The following is a 14,282-nucleotide window of genomic DNA, read 5'->3' on the forward strand; positions in this document are numbered from 1 at the left end:
CACCCTTCGAGCTGGAGAAAGGGGCCGAGAACCCCGGTTTTCTCCTTTTCTGAGGGGATGGTGGGGCGGGGGGTGTAGAGGGGCAGGAGGACTATTGGGGGGGGGGGGCAGGAGGAGGTGGTGCGGTAGTTGCACAGGAAGGGAAGATGAGCTCGGCTTTCCCGGCCTGGGAGAAGCGTCCCCCGTGCCGGCGAGCCGCGGGGGCCGGGATGGAGCGGAGGGAGGCGGTGCGGCGAGGGGGCGGCCGGCGGCGGGGGGGACGCGGGCCGAGGGGGTCCCGCGGGCGGCGCCGCTATGGGGGAGAGGACGGGGCGGGGGGGGAAGGAAGCGGCGGCACCGCCCCCGGGGGCTCGGAGTGACGCAGGCTCCCGGCGGGGCCCACCGCCCCTCTCCTCCGCCCCCGCTCCCCCCTTTAAATAGCGGCGAGCCGCCGCGCCGAGCGGAGCGGAGCATGGGGCCGCTGGCGCTGCTCGGCCTCCTGGCGGCCGCCGCCCTGGCAGGTGAGCGCGAGAGAGAGAGCGAGCGAGCGCGCGCGGGGCGGGCGGGGCACGCCCTCGCCCTGAGGGAGAGGCGAGTGAAAGGGCCCCCCCGCCCCGGGCGCGGGCTGGTTTGGGGGGCAGGCGGCGGGGGGGAGAGGTTGGCCCCTGAAGAGCGGTGGGGCGCCCCGCTACCGGAGGGGTAACGCCATCGGTGGGTGTATGACGTCACGCCCGGCCCGCTCTGCGTCAGCCGCAGTCGCCCCTCTGGCCGGCTCGATGCGAGGGAGGGCCGTAGGCAAGCAGGGGGAGCGAGCCGCGGGCCCCCGGGCTGCCCCGGCTGCCGGGCCAGCGGCAACCGGCCCCTTCCCTCTCGCTGTGCGGGGCTGGTTGGCTGCTTTTAACGTACTTCCCCCCCCGCCCCAGTGTCTTTCCCCAAAGACTTCTCAATGTAATTTTATCCGAGCGGTGCTGCGAGATTTTTGCCAGCTGGTTCCGGATACTGGGAGGTGGTTGTAAAGTAGCAGGTCTGCAGCTTTAACAAACAGAAAAATTTTGTGGCATGTGGCGCTAAATATTAAAGCCACACTGTGAAATGAAGATTAACACAATAGGATGAGGTGGTCACTTGGCTTTACAGCTTTTTATGCATACTACATCATTTCTTGGAAGAATAGGTGTCATTCTGGGCTGAGTAATTCGGCTTTAGGTGTATTAGAGGTCTCCACAGGGAAGCGCTTCTGGGGCTTGTAGAGAAACTCTATAATGAAGTCAGCTACCTTCAAGTGTCTTTATTGTAATCAAAGGGGAGGGTGGAAGGTGGGGAGAGAGACCTCAACCCAGAGAAGCTCACCAGACTTATTCCACAGACCCCATGGGGATTTCTTACCAAATATTTTTTCCTGTTTATGCCATCAAATGGGTGAAGTATCTTTTTACCTCCTTTTTGTCTGTCTTGCTTTCAAATGTCAGCCAGAATCAGTGAACTGAGGAGTTTGTTTGGGGCTGGGAATCAGTGAAACATTGACTTAAAGAACTTTCTAGTGCTCCTTCTACAAATCAATATGCCAAAGTTTCCGTGATCTTTCCTAGGAAAGGGTTTTGCTGACATTTTGATGAGCGATGGCACTGCACTGAGTCATCGGCATTAATGAAACAAAGCCGTGTGGGGATTTCATCAGGGACCCACCAAAAGATCTGTCCCAATCTTGGAGATGCAAGCAACAGCCACCTGAATTTGTCCTGCATTCCTTATTCTTTTTCATGATCTCATCAGCTCTCAGCGCTTCTGCAGAAATGAAATAGTCGGATCGTAACTGCCTGGGCAGATTTCCTTCAGGAGGGGAAAGCAGACCCAGGGCTTTGCTTTACTTTGTGGGTCTGTGGTCTGCTTTTCTGCATGGGCAGGGGAAGGATTTCCATCTCGGAGTGTGCTCTGACTTTGTTTCTGCTGTGAAACCCTGCAGTTGTACCATCTGCTGTGTCCTCGCAAGCCCGGTGGGTGGGTGCCCTGCTGCCCGATGCTGTTGGCAGTGCCAGGATGATGGCTTCACCTCTCCTGAGCACATGTGGAGAGGAAGGCAGAGGTGTTGGCCAGCCATCTCCAGCTGGCAAGTGGCCCTGTAGGGAGCTCTTGCCAGCTGGCACGGGCTAGCGCTGCCAGCACCGGTGTAAAGTGGGGCATTCTGGCTCCCCACGGGCTTCCTATCTCAGCTCTGGCAGAGCAGCTGCCTCAATGTATTATTTCAGGCTCTGGGATGGATTGGATACTTATTTTGTTCCTCCGGGCAGGTCAATATGACATATGTCCAAAACCATTTACTACTTCTGACATTGTTATGATAGCCTAATGCTTCCTCTTTGTCTGTGAATGTCAGCGTTTGTCATTAACCAAGCACTTGCTTAATGGTCATTAATCTATCTGTAAATATCCTTGGAGAGACGGGAGCTTTGGAACGACAGGGCAAAGGCAGTGAGTACAACCTGACTTTATATTCTCACACCACTGGCAGAGCTCTTGAGAGGCAGCCTGAAGTTGGCATCTCTAATAGCAAAAGATGTTCAGAAATTTGTTCTGTGCTTTATCACATCAGCTGGGTGTAACTCACAGGAGAGGTACTGTGGCAGCATCACTAAAAGGATAAAATCTGATGTTTGCCCTTGTGTGTGTCATGATTTCTCATGGGCTGGAGGACCAGAGGAGTCTCATCAAGAAGAGGCAATGAAGCGGGTCATCCCCTCTGCTTACATGTAAGTGGTGACCATGAGCAGCTCGTGCCGTAAGAGCAGCGTCTCCAACCCCTGTGGGATTGGGAGAATGTCCTTTTAGTGGATAATGATTTTTTTAGTAGAAGGGACTTTGCTGCCAGTCTCCTGCCCCTGTGTGTATGTACATCTTTATCGTCCGTGCTCAGATGGAGGATGCGGGCGGGTTAGACTGCAGCAGCGTCAGCACTGTGCAGTGTGGTAGTTATTTGCATAATAGGTTAGTAAATAAAGTAACCTACAGCCTGGCTCAGTCATCAGCAAACGCAAAAGGTGGGGGAGAGGGTTGGCTCTGTATAGCACCATCTCCCCCTCACACTAGCTGGCGTTCTGGGGAATCGATGGGGTAGGGATGTAGTGCTATTTTAGGGGAATCCCTTCTGTGCTATCCTCGTGTGGGTTCCTTTCTCTGGTCGCAGTTGTGTACGCAGAGAAGAGATGGGGGCTGGAGAAGCACATTTCCCACATATGTGTTTGCGGGAGCAAAAATAGAGGACAGAAATACCAGGAGAGTTATTACTGTGTTGTGTGCAGTTATTACACACAGAGTCAGTGCTGAAGAGGATGTCTGCTGCCTCTGCAGACACAGAAAAGGAGAAAGATTTTGTTGCGTTCAATAGTGCAAGGCTACACGCTCTTGTCTGCTCTGCAAGAAACTTCCTTGGGGCAGTGTTAGTTTTCCTAATGCTGTAAGGTAAGCTGACCCCCTTCGTCTCCATAATCTGCTCGGTGTTCATCTGTTACAGAAGATCTCTCGCTGTCCCAACCAAGCAGTATTGCAGAGGGGGTGGTAGATGTATTTAAGACTATCCTGACTTGTGTAAGGACTTCAGAACTGCACCCCAAGCTGTATGTTTGTGTACTGTGTTTATATACTATGTGGTAAGTCTGCGAAGCCATGATACAATAAGCCTTGCCTCTACATACTCGTGTGTGGCTGGCAGACGTGTTTAACTTCTCTTCTGCAAATCTCAAGGTGGATGAGAATTGACACGGTTTATTAATAATGCACAGCAGCCAAGCTCATTAACCAGCTGGAGGCACATGCAGCAGTGATGGCAAAATAAAGCAGCATAGAGGTTTCATTTGCAACAGGTTCTTTCCAAAAGCAAATACCTTGGACCAGGTACAGTAGAAATGGTGCAAGGAGGTGTTAATTACCCCACGTGTCCTCAGAACAGAGAGAGAGTAGATGGGTTGTGCCGCATCCTTCCAGAGTACTGTTTTCCACTGGGATTTGATTTTTTTTCTTATTTCTTGGGGTGATAACGGACCACTTGGTGAATGGAAATTTTCCTGTCTCTTTTGGCTCTGTCCTTCCTTCCAGAAGCCACCCCCTACCCAAGCGAGACAGGATTTCTCCAGTAGTATTGGTGCAATAGTTGCTTTAAAGCCTTGAAGAATGGTCTCCTACTGGGCAGGTGGTTGTGGGGGCACACAGAGCCCTTTGGCAGAACCCTTGGCACCCCCCCACTTTTGGCAGAAGCCAAAAGGTTCTTGGGGTGCAAACAGACCTTGTTTGTTGCCTGTTGTTTTTACCACCAAACAGGTAGAACTACATAAAAACCTGACTTGCAGTAAAGCTCTGGTCTCGGAATTTAAGCATTGCTTTCTATTTTTTTATGTATATTCTTTTTGTGCTAGAAATGTCAACATGCCTCTTCTCTCATGCCAGGCTGCAACTTTACATTTCTTTTCCATCCTGAATAAGAAAGTATGTAATGCAAATGTATGTCTGGTTTACTGACCTGCCAACCCAAAACTCAAGCCGTCTCATCAGACCAATTTGAGGACTCCGGTCAGTGATGCTTGTTGCTGGAATTAATGAGTCTGTAATAATTTGTTTTTATTCTAGGTGTCAGCACAGTTCCAGTGGAAAAAGACCATATTGAAGAAATGGTGAGTAGTTGTATGTCAAAGCAAATTTGAGAAAATATCAGTCACATGCTCTCCATGTTTTTTCTTTAAACTCTCAGGGTAATGCTTTTTTTCCTAAGGGTAGACTCTTTAAGAGATCATCAGTGATGTGGAACTCTGAGTCCCTTTAGCTGTCAGAAGATACCTGCATGCACTTTGATGCATTTGATGAAAATGGAAGCTGGCTTCTTGTGTCAGTGTGGTGCTTTTGAAACTCTACGTTGTACAGCTGCCTGAAAAATGATCTGAAACCTTATATGATAGTACTATAAAAAGTGAGATGGCAACTTTGAAGAAAGATGAAGTATCTACAGTCACCAGCTATGTGGTGGACTTTCTAATGCAGTCCTCCCATCTCCTGCTTTGGAAAGAGATTGTTAGCCTGTTTGACTCAGCACCTCTAACCTGACATCAGACCCTTTCCCCTGGTTGTTAGTGTGATCATTTAGATTAGTAAACACCTGGTAATAACTAAAAAGACAAATGGCTATATAAATGTTTTATTGTCTCCTCCCATCCAGCCACCCAGGTTGTCGGCCTGAGACTTGCGTACCCCTGATGATCTGAGCTCTTGCTCACAACCAACAACTTCAACACTTGAAAATCATTTAGTGTGAATTTGTACAGAAGAGCTACTTTGGTAGTGCTTAGGATTAGAGGAGGTCGTGTGACTTTGCTAAATCAATTTCCTCTGCTTCCAGAAGACTATTCAGCTGAATGTTAAGTGCTAAAAGAGGCAGGTCTTACAGCACATACCCATGAAAAAATGTGGCGCATGTCACTTACAGAGGGTATAAAGGCATTTTTGGTTTAGCGGCAACCCACGCAATACTTCCGGTAACACCTTTGCAGCATCCGCATTTGGACCAATCCTACAGGATGATCTTCATCTTTTGAATGTCTGTTGTGTTGGTTATTTTTTTGTACGGTGCTGTTACCACATCTTGTTTGACTCTTCTTTGTGCTGAATAGGGTATTTAGTATTTAAAAATGTACAAAAGGAGCTTGTTACCTGTGCAAACAAAAGGGGAGATAAAAAGAGCTAATGACTGTCCTCTTCTTACTGTTATGGGAGTGAGGAGCAAAGCATTTGTTGCCCAAATGCACAGGAAGTTGTGGTAGATCTGGGGATTACTCGAAATTCATAAATATTAGCCTGAACTCTAATCCTAAACTAGCTTTCCTCACTAACTGGCTCAGAAGTAGGATTTCCATTTTTACCATGAGAATTTTTTTCTCCTGTTATGTTTCTTGTAGGTAACACAGTGCATAGTGGAAGTTCTGTCCAACGCTCTATCTAAGCCAAATGCACCAGCAATTAATCCCGAATGCAAAGAAATCCTGAAGAAGAGTAAGTACAACATTGGCTGAACTTGTGGAAGGAATTTGGTAGATGGATTCTCTCTTGTGTTGGAGCTGGTGAACTGTTATTTCAGCCCATGTGAAACTGGTGCCTCCAAATTTCAGTGTCAAAATCCTGATTTCCTTCTGTTTAGTCTGTCTTGGTCAAAGAGCAAACAGCCTGACCAGGTAATGGTCAGTGATTCTTGGCTAACACATGTGGCTCTCTACTTAAGCCACCTGGAGAGTCTAAGAGAACTAGACAAGCTCTTTAGGTAGCCTGAGAGGTCAACAAACGTGCCTGGGTTTGGACCACATGCTGAATGCATCCCAGAGCGTAGGAACTGGCTTCACATAACCACTGCTTAAATCAACAAGGCTCCTGCACCTGGTGGCAACTGAATCCATGCCCAGCTCAGGAGAGGGGACTCTCTTGCTCAGCCCAGAAACTATTCAAGTTTGTGGTACTGACTGCGGAGGTCTGGAGACGTGTACGGGAGTGCTAATTTCAGATGAGCTCATTCCTACGGCATGGTGCTTAGCTGCCTCGATGTCGAGGTGTAAGCCTGTCTGCATGTTTGATGACTGTCAGTAGTGAAGTGTGGTTAAGTTCGACGCTGTGCCAAACTGCAGAACACGCATCTTTCTTTTCTGCCCAGTTATATTTATTTGATTATGGAACAATAAAAAGGCTCTTGAACTTACCTGCCAGCAAGAAGCAATAATGAAACCCATCTGTCTCCTGCTCATTTTTAGAGGGAATAATTGCATGGCCCTAATATAGGCATCAGAATAGGTTGGGGTTTGGGCTTTGGGAATACATGTATTTGCATCTAACTCGGCCCCAAAATTCTAGGAGATGCTGAATGCCATCAGGCGTCAAGCTTTGTTTATGGCATTGTTAGTTTCAGAAAAAAACTGTATAGTTTGCCATGTTTTGGAAAATGAAAAAAAACACTGGAAAGAGAGGATAAGAACTGTATTTTTGCCATTAGACAAATCTCCTCCAAGAATATCAGATAATGAGAAGCTTTTCAGAAATAATGAGCTATTTTTAAATCCGTGCAGCTATTGTCTGAAAACTTTGAGGATTTGTGATCTATTTCTGATGTTACCCAGGTGCAAGTGAAGCAGAAATATCTCTAGAAATATACTGTTACCATTGTGGTCAGTCAGATTTTCATTTAGCATTTTGGAAATAGTGGAAGGAGCATGACTTGATTAAACATAACCATTGCAAAGTAACAGATTTCTTTTTTCTTTTTTTTTTTCCCCCCAGTCAATTTAGAACATTAACATTTGCTAAAAGCCCAGGATATTTTCGAGTAGCTTGAAATAGATGGTTGTTGTCTTTGTGAATAAGCATATGTGATGGATAAAGCCTGACATTCGAAGAACTGAACACACTCCAGATCCCATTATTGATTTTTAATGGGAATGAGAGTTAATTCAACTCAATACTAAAAATGTGATCGCAAAGAAAAAAAGCCAGAGAGGAAAAAATATGCTGGAACTTTCAGTGTAACTTTTCAAATGCCTAATTAAATGAAAGTTAGTTAATGCTTTTCTAGGCAAACATACAAAATGTTAGAAAAGCTACTAATTTTAAAAGCAAAATTAAAAAATAAATTCTGTCCAAATCTTCATGTGTTACTTTGCCAATTATCTATTTGAACTGAAATAATTCTTCAGTGGAGAGTTGGATTACTTCATTATGTTGTTTTTGTTATTGTAGGTGGTAGAAATGACAGAGAGAGAAGTGAAAACAAACAACTTGAAGTGAGGCATTTGAAAGACCCAGCAGAGATGGAAAAATATCATACTGGGAGTGTGGAGAAAGAACAAAGTCGTCAGGCAGAAGAGGAATCTAAAAAGTACATGAAAGGAAGTGATGAGGAGAAACTTGCTCACGAGGAAGGTAAAAGCAAGGAAGAAGAGGATGGACACCAGGCACCTATTGAAGAAGAGAGACTTCATACAGAAGAAAAGAAACACTATCAGGAAATTAGGAGAGAGGAGGAGAAGAGCTACCACAGTGAAGAAGAAAGCAAACAGAGCAAGCGTCATGATGAAGAGGTAGAGCATGCTGTTCTCAACAAGAAGTCCCAGCCTGGAGGCACGAGCGCAGAAGAGTTCCCTCATGGGAATGATCAGCGTCCCATGGGCCACTGGCATTCAGAGGAGGGAATGCAGAGCCCTTACAAAAGAATTCATGAAGGTGAAGAGGGAAAGGCAGAGGAAGAAAGAAGTGAAAAATACCACCACGAGTCTAAGGAAAGTGATTTCTCCCATCAGCAAGAGCATGAAGAATCTGATGAGAGTGAAGAAACAGAGGAGGAAAAGCAAGCCTACAAACCCAAACGTTATCATGGGAAGCATAGAACGGGTGACTCCTCTGAAGAGAATAAGGGCCATGATGGTGAGAAAGAGGAACTAGCTGAGGAATCAAACACACAGGAGGCCCATCTCTGGGACAAAAGGAACCACCATCAGAAACATGAGGAGGAGTCTGAGCAACAGCGTCAGGAGAAGAGTGGTTATCATGGGAGGCATGGGTCTGAAGAAGTGGAGGAGCATGCAGACAAGGGAAGTGATGAGTACAGAGAAAGGTGGCAGCAGAGCGAAGAGAGCAGTGAAGAAGAAAACAAGAGACATCGCCACAGCGAAGAAAGTAATGAGAAATGGCATGAGGAGAGGAGACGCCATGAGGGATCACATGAGGCGAGGAGGCACCATTCCGAGGGAAGGACATATATTGGAGATGAAAGTGAGGAAGAGCTGGACAGGTATCTCAGCGGTGGCAGCAAGGAGAAGCAGCATCGTGCTGGAGGGAGATACCACTTGTGGGACGATGATTATGAAGGGTCACAGAACGCGTACGCTCGGGAGCGCAAAGGGCAGGCCAGAAGACACTATAGCACTGAGGACATTGTAGAGCAGCAGCGCTACGCTGGCAACAGTGAGGAGGGGGAAGAAGTGGAAAAGAAGCATCACAGCAGTGATCAGATGAAAAATGAAGAGAATATGGAGGAGGGAAGATATGGAGAGAGGGAAGAGTACAGAAGCCCTCTCCCTGCCGAGAATGAGAAGAGAACCATGGCATCCTACAGCCCTTTTTACCCACTGCTGTGGTGGAAAAGCCAGCACTCTGAGAAAAGGGACACCACAGGAAAGCAGCTTCTGGAGGACAAAGAGGAAGGCAGGCCCACCCTGAACGAGAAGAGTCTTTTCCCTGAATATAATGACTATGACTGGTGGGAGAAAAAGCAAATTCTAAGTGCTCTGAACGATGGACACACCGAGAAGAGGAATCTTGGCAAAATGAACAGATACGATATGAAAAGGCAATACAGAAAAATGGATCAACTCGCACAACTTCTGAATTACAGGAAGAAATCGGCTGAATTCCCAGAGTTGTACAATTCTGGAGAAGACATGAAAAAGCGTCACATAGTCAGGAATGACAGAGGAAGTCTGAGCCAGAGGCCTCTGACAGAAGAGGAGGTATGTGTACAGGTGTTCCTCTGAAAAGCTAGGGGAAGCTGACTTGATGTGCACATTTCTAAATCCATTCCCAAGGCAGCTGGTAAGCTGTGTGTGGAAAAACACAAACAAGATTAAGTCAAGTCATACTGAGAGCCAGATCTTCAGTCATTTGAAAATCTGCTTTCTTTGAATGAATTCAGTGGAACTACCCCAGGGCACAGTTTGGAGGGGAAAAAAAAAAAAAAAAGACAATGTGCATCCTCATGAGCTTCCCTCTGCTGCAAGACAGGAAGAGAAAGGAGATTTCTTCCTCTAGGGCCTTACAGACTAATAAAGATGCCTGTTGCAGCAGGAGCAGAAGGGTAATTAGCAAGAACCACTTGGTCTGTTGGGCTGTTTAAAATGTACAGCTGAGAAGCAAATTGGGGATTTAGAATGAGATTCAGCTGTCCATTAACTTCCCAGGTGTAACTGCAGAGCAGAACCTGGCTTGCACTTGTAAGCCTGACTTGTGCATGTAGTCCCCACGTGTGTGAATCCTTTTCTTGTTAGACTTCCTGTTCTGCTTCAGTGTCCAGGAAAACTGAGTCTACACCCATCAGCTGGATGCTCCTCGTGCATGTCACTGTCTCTATTGCACAAAACTGGGCTGGGAGTCATGGAGGTTTAATACTGAATTATGTAGAGGTTAAACAGTGTTAGCAAGTCATCATAATAAACAAGAATTGGCTGCATAATTTTTTCCCCCCTATCTGCTGATGTGGAGGTGTTCCTCTTGTTGCACCCTGTGCTTGCTGTGTGTCACAAGCCTGAACCACTGTGATCGTAAGGTTGTAGCATCCTAAGGGACCTTCACCTGGGCAGGAGTGCCTGCACGCTGCAGGGGATGGCAGCTGTGAGAAAGCAGGAGGTGACTGCTAGAAAATGGTGTTTCAGGGCTAAAAAGATCAAGCTGTAATTAGGGCCAGGTCTCAGAATGAGTGTTTTAATAACTTTCCCCAGCCCTAACTTGGTTAAAAGCAGGAAACTGCACAAATCTCCAAAGTGTGTGCTGCGCTGCAGTTAACACCCCTCACCCCAGCAGTCTGCCCAGGGACCAGCAAGTAGCAGGAGATGTCTGCTTCAGAAATGGTCTTTTTCTCTCATTTTCATGGAACAAAACATTTGCTGACGTTATTTGATGTGTAAAACGCTCTTTATGTTTTCACAGGAAAGAGAACTGGAAAACCTGGCTGCTATGGATTTGGAGCTGCAGAAGATAGCTGAGAAGTTTAATGACAACAGGAGAGGCTGAAGATCTGCTTTGGCGTTTCAAAGCTAGGTGTAGCTGTACTCACAATACCTGTATTTTGTAGTAAATTCACTGCCACTGGATTGTTGTTCGCCCTAAAAACAGGAAATACTACCTACTGTCCACTATAGTGTAGTGATTTATATAGCTGAAAATGTCTTTAATTTGCTATTAATGCTATTGAGATCTGAATAGCATGAATTTTAGTATTATAACCTTTCATGCAAGGCAGATATTTTTAATATGCTTGTGAAAAGAATTGTGTTAGTGGTCTTCTATAGAAATATATTTGTCTGAGTTTGAAATAATAAAACCATTGATCTTGGACCAAACTTTCTCCTTGCTTATTTGACTGATTGGATTATTTCAAAGTAACCTCTACCAGATGGATAGGTTGTATACAAAATGTTCACCTGTGGTTCGCTGCTATTTTTTACAAGCTACAAGGAGTCTATCTGTGCCTTTTATTTCCCAGTTGGGAAGAGCACGAGAGGTTAGAAGGAATGCCAATTAATTTGCTCCAGTAACTTGGAAATGTGCTGTGAATTGTTTAGTTCTGGAAACTAGTCATTAAAAAACAAAGAGGTTGCAACACCAAACAGGTGCTTGTTAATTTGGAAAACACGTGGTGCTTCAGAATCAGTGCATTATGTAGTAGATTAGATTGGTTTTGCCACTCGTTCAGTCTACATGGTCCCGTTAACGTAATCACCTACTGAATATGCTTTGCCACCAAGTTCTTTTTGCCTATGGCAGGCAAGGAGGTCGTGGAGAGCGTGCCGCAGAGCCTGCGCGCTGCGCTGGAGCAGGGCTGATCTGGCATGATGCGAGTTTCTCGGCAGCCAGCGAGCGGGGGGCGGGATGGGCTCTGTGTGATAGGCAGTAGGATGTCTTACGGAGAATGAGCGAGGGGTGTGTGGAAGGAGCCATTTGGTAATCTTATGAGAACTACCAAGCATTAAAAGAAATGATCCCATCACTAATCTCAATTACTCCAAGTATCTGGGGTTCAATTTAATTTAACTTAACCCAAATGTGTTTTTTTACAGACTTTCTGCTGTGACAGTGTCTTCGGTTGCTTGTGTAACACCCCACACAGGAGAGAGGTGCTATACCAGGAATTCAGCTGAGTCACACTATCAGTAAATGTGCAGTATCCACCATCTCAGCTTAACCCCTTTAATCCACCTGCTCATTAAAACACAAACATACTCTCTAATTAACTGTAAGGCAATATGAAGTGAAAACACTCGGTGAGATACTGACAACTGAACTGTCTGAGCATGTCTATGCCTAGGGATTTTGGTAAGACCACTCAAATGTTTCATCTTCTTTGGTTAAGGTACATGAAGATTGAATCCTGGCTCAAAAAAGTTGACAGAATTTTGACTGTAGTAGGACCACAGTTTCACCAGACTTCTCCAGCAACAGTAAGGAAAGTGAGGAAGTGTCCCAGCTGCACAAATACTTTGTTTGCTGTAAATTCTGAGCCTTTCCCTTTTAAAATTTATAGTACTACACAGTAAGTATTGCAGCATGGTACTTTTTTTCCCAGCTGGTATGACAGAAAGCACGTCTGTGAGTATGTGAATACCTGGAAGCAAATAGCTCTAGCTGTAGCATAGAAAACTTTCTGAACTGTTCAAGTGTGCAACTTCAGTAATGAATTTTTTTTTAAAGCTAAGCTTTTGCATTCATGAATCAGCAATGTTTTGCTTAAAAACGTGTCCCTTGACAGAGTGTCAACCCAAGTATCGTTCAGTGGCTTCCAAGAGCGCTGTAGCAGTGCTTTTATCTGTCGCCTTTGCTCTGCTTGTGTTGCTCTGTGGGGCGACGCCACAAGCGCCAAGAGCCGAACAGTTTTTTTGATTGCTGCTGCCTGTTCCATTTTTATCTACAAATTTGCATCGCCTGTTCAAGTTTTTTTTTGATGGGTAACATGAGATCTCTTTTTTTAAACAGCTCTCCAATACAATTTACATTAATTTGCATTATTTAAAGGCAAATTGCATGCTTTTGGCATTGAAGCTAGGTGGTACAATTTAAAACAAGTATTGGTGTATGAAGATGCATAACCTTGTTCCAGGAAATCAAATGAAGCAGAAATGTTGATTTTGGCTTCTGAGAAAGCGTCGTTTTGCTTCTGGCTCATGCACCTCTAGTTAATGGTAAGTTTAATGTGTAGTCTTAGCAAAACACAGGAATGGAAAGCTTGGTAGCTACTTATTTCTTCTTATCCGCTCCTACTTTCAGCGAATTTGCACAGTGAAGGCAGTTGTGTGTCTGTGACAAAAGGCGGGAATAAACCCAGCGCCCACGTCTCTCTCGGTGCAGCAATACCTTTACTGGACCAGGCCCTGGCCCTGCCTGCGTTGTCACCTCCCCAGCAACAGCCCTTCTGGCGGCAAGCGAGCCCAAGGGAGGAAGCTGGCTTTTCAGCCCACCCATCCCGACCTTGTTCTCGGCGTCTTCAAAGGGCAGAGCTCTGCTGCAGAAGTCGGTGGTCTAAACGTTAATCCTGCTTTGCTTTGAGGAACCCATCTCTGTCTTAATACCCACTGCCTTTCCCCATTGCTTATTTACACATCACTGACCTAAATTACGTTATACCAATGCGTTTATACCTCCAGAGAGAAAAGTTCTTGGACGTTGAGGCCCTAGCAATCATCAGGTTCCTGAGCTACACTTTATGGAGACTAAACACAGGTATGCAGGTGTCAGCCCTCTTTTGTCTTTTTTCTTAGAGACGTTTTCCATTACATCATTTATTTTCAACATCTGTTAAGATCTTGCAGGATCTCTTTGTTCTCATTTCTGCTGGATTTTCCCCAATTTGTTACTTTAAAAAATATAGTCTCTAATTCAGCATTTCATTTATCCACGTGTTTCAATTAAAATAGGAACAATGTTACATTGAGATGTGCTCTTCCACTATTACCCATAGAATGTGTTCCATCAATTTGAAACATCAATAATTTAAAATATTTTGCATTAATTACTTCTTGGTTTCTTTCTTACTGTCTTTCATTGGTGCAAGCGTTGTTGCGCATTTAAAAATTGGGGGACAGGATTCAGTACTAAGCGCACATCAGTGTTAATCCTGGTGAAATGAAGACAGTTTGGCTTTGATCTAAAGTAATTTTTCAGGTGTTCCAATATTGTTTATTTCTCAAAACTGATCTTTCATTATACAAATAAATCAGACCTTTTTCCTCAGGTTATTATTTTTAGCACATTATGTATGACAAGAAGTAGGATTTAAAAAGTATGTCGGTTGCATAACCTAACTTTTACTGTGTAAGTTTTTACACCTTTGTAATGCTCTGAATATGACAGCCAAGTACCTACCAGCTCAATGGAAATGGCAGAGATGTACCTATGCTTGCTTTACAGGTAAGAAAACTGAGGTGAAAGATAATTTTTTGGTATTAATCTTCCTGTCTTACACTGATTTCATGATTTTCTTGCCTTTCGCTAGCTTCCAGGCTCCTGTACGTGTCTGAGGT

At 45.3% G+C, this 14,282-nt stretch overlaps 1 protein-coding gene across 1 annotated transcript; it reads left to right on the forward strand.

Moving 5' to 3' along the window:
- Positions 1-323: 323 nt before the first annotated feature.
- CHGB (chromogranin B) lies at positions 324-10,779 on the forward strand (the record flags this gene model as incomplete). The annotated part of the gene is made up of 5 exons (XM_081997680.1): positions 324-500; positions 4,597-4,640; positions 5,916-6,009; positions 7,735-9,503; positions 10,696-10,779. The coding sequence occupies exons 1-5, from the start codon at positions 452-454 to the stop codon at positions 10,777-10,779; spliced, it is 2,040 nt and encodes a 679-aa protein (XP_081853806.1). The 5' UTR covers positions 324-451.
- Between the last annotated feature and the right edge of the window lie 3,503 nt (positions 10,780-14,282).

This window comes from Phaethon aethereus, assembly GCF_964289735.1.
Source record: "Phaethon aethereus genome assembly, chromosome: 3".
NCBI classification, from domain to species: domain Eukaryota; kingdom Metazoa; phylum Chordata; class Aves; order Phaethontiformes; family Phaethontidae; genus Phaethon; species Phaethon aethereus.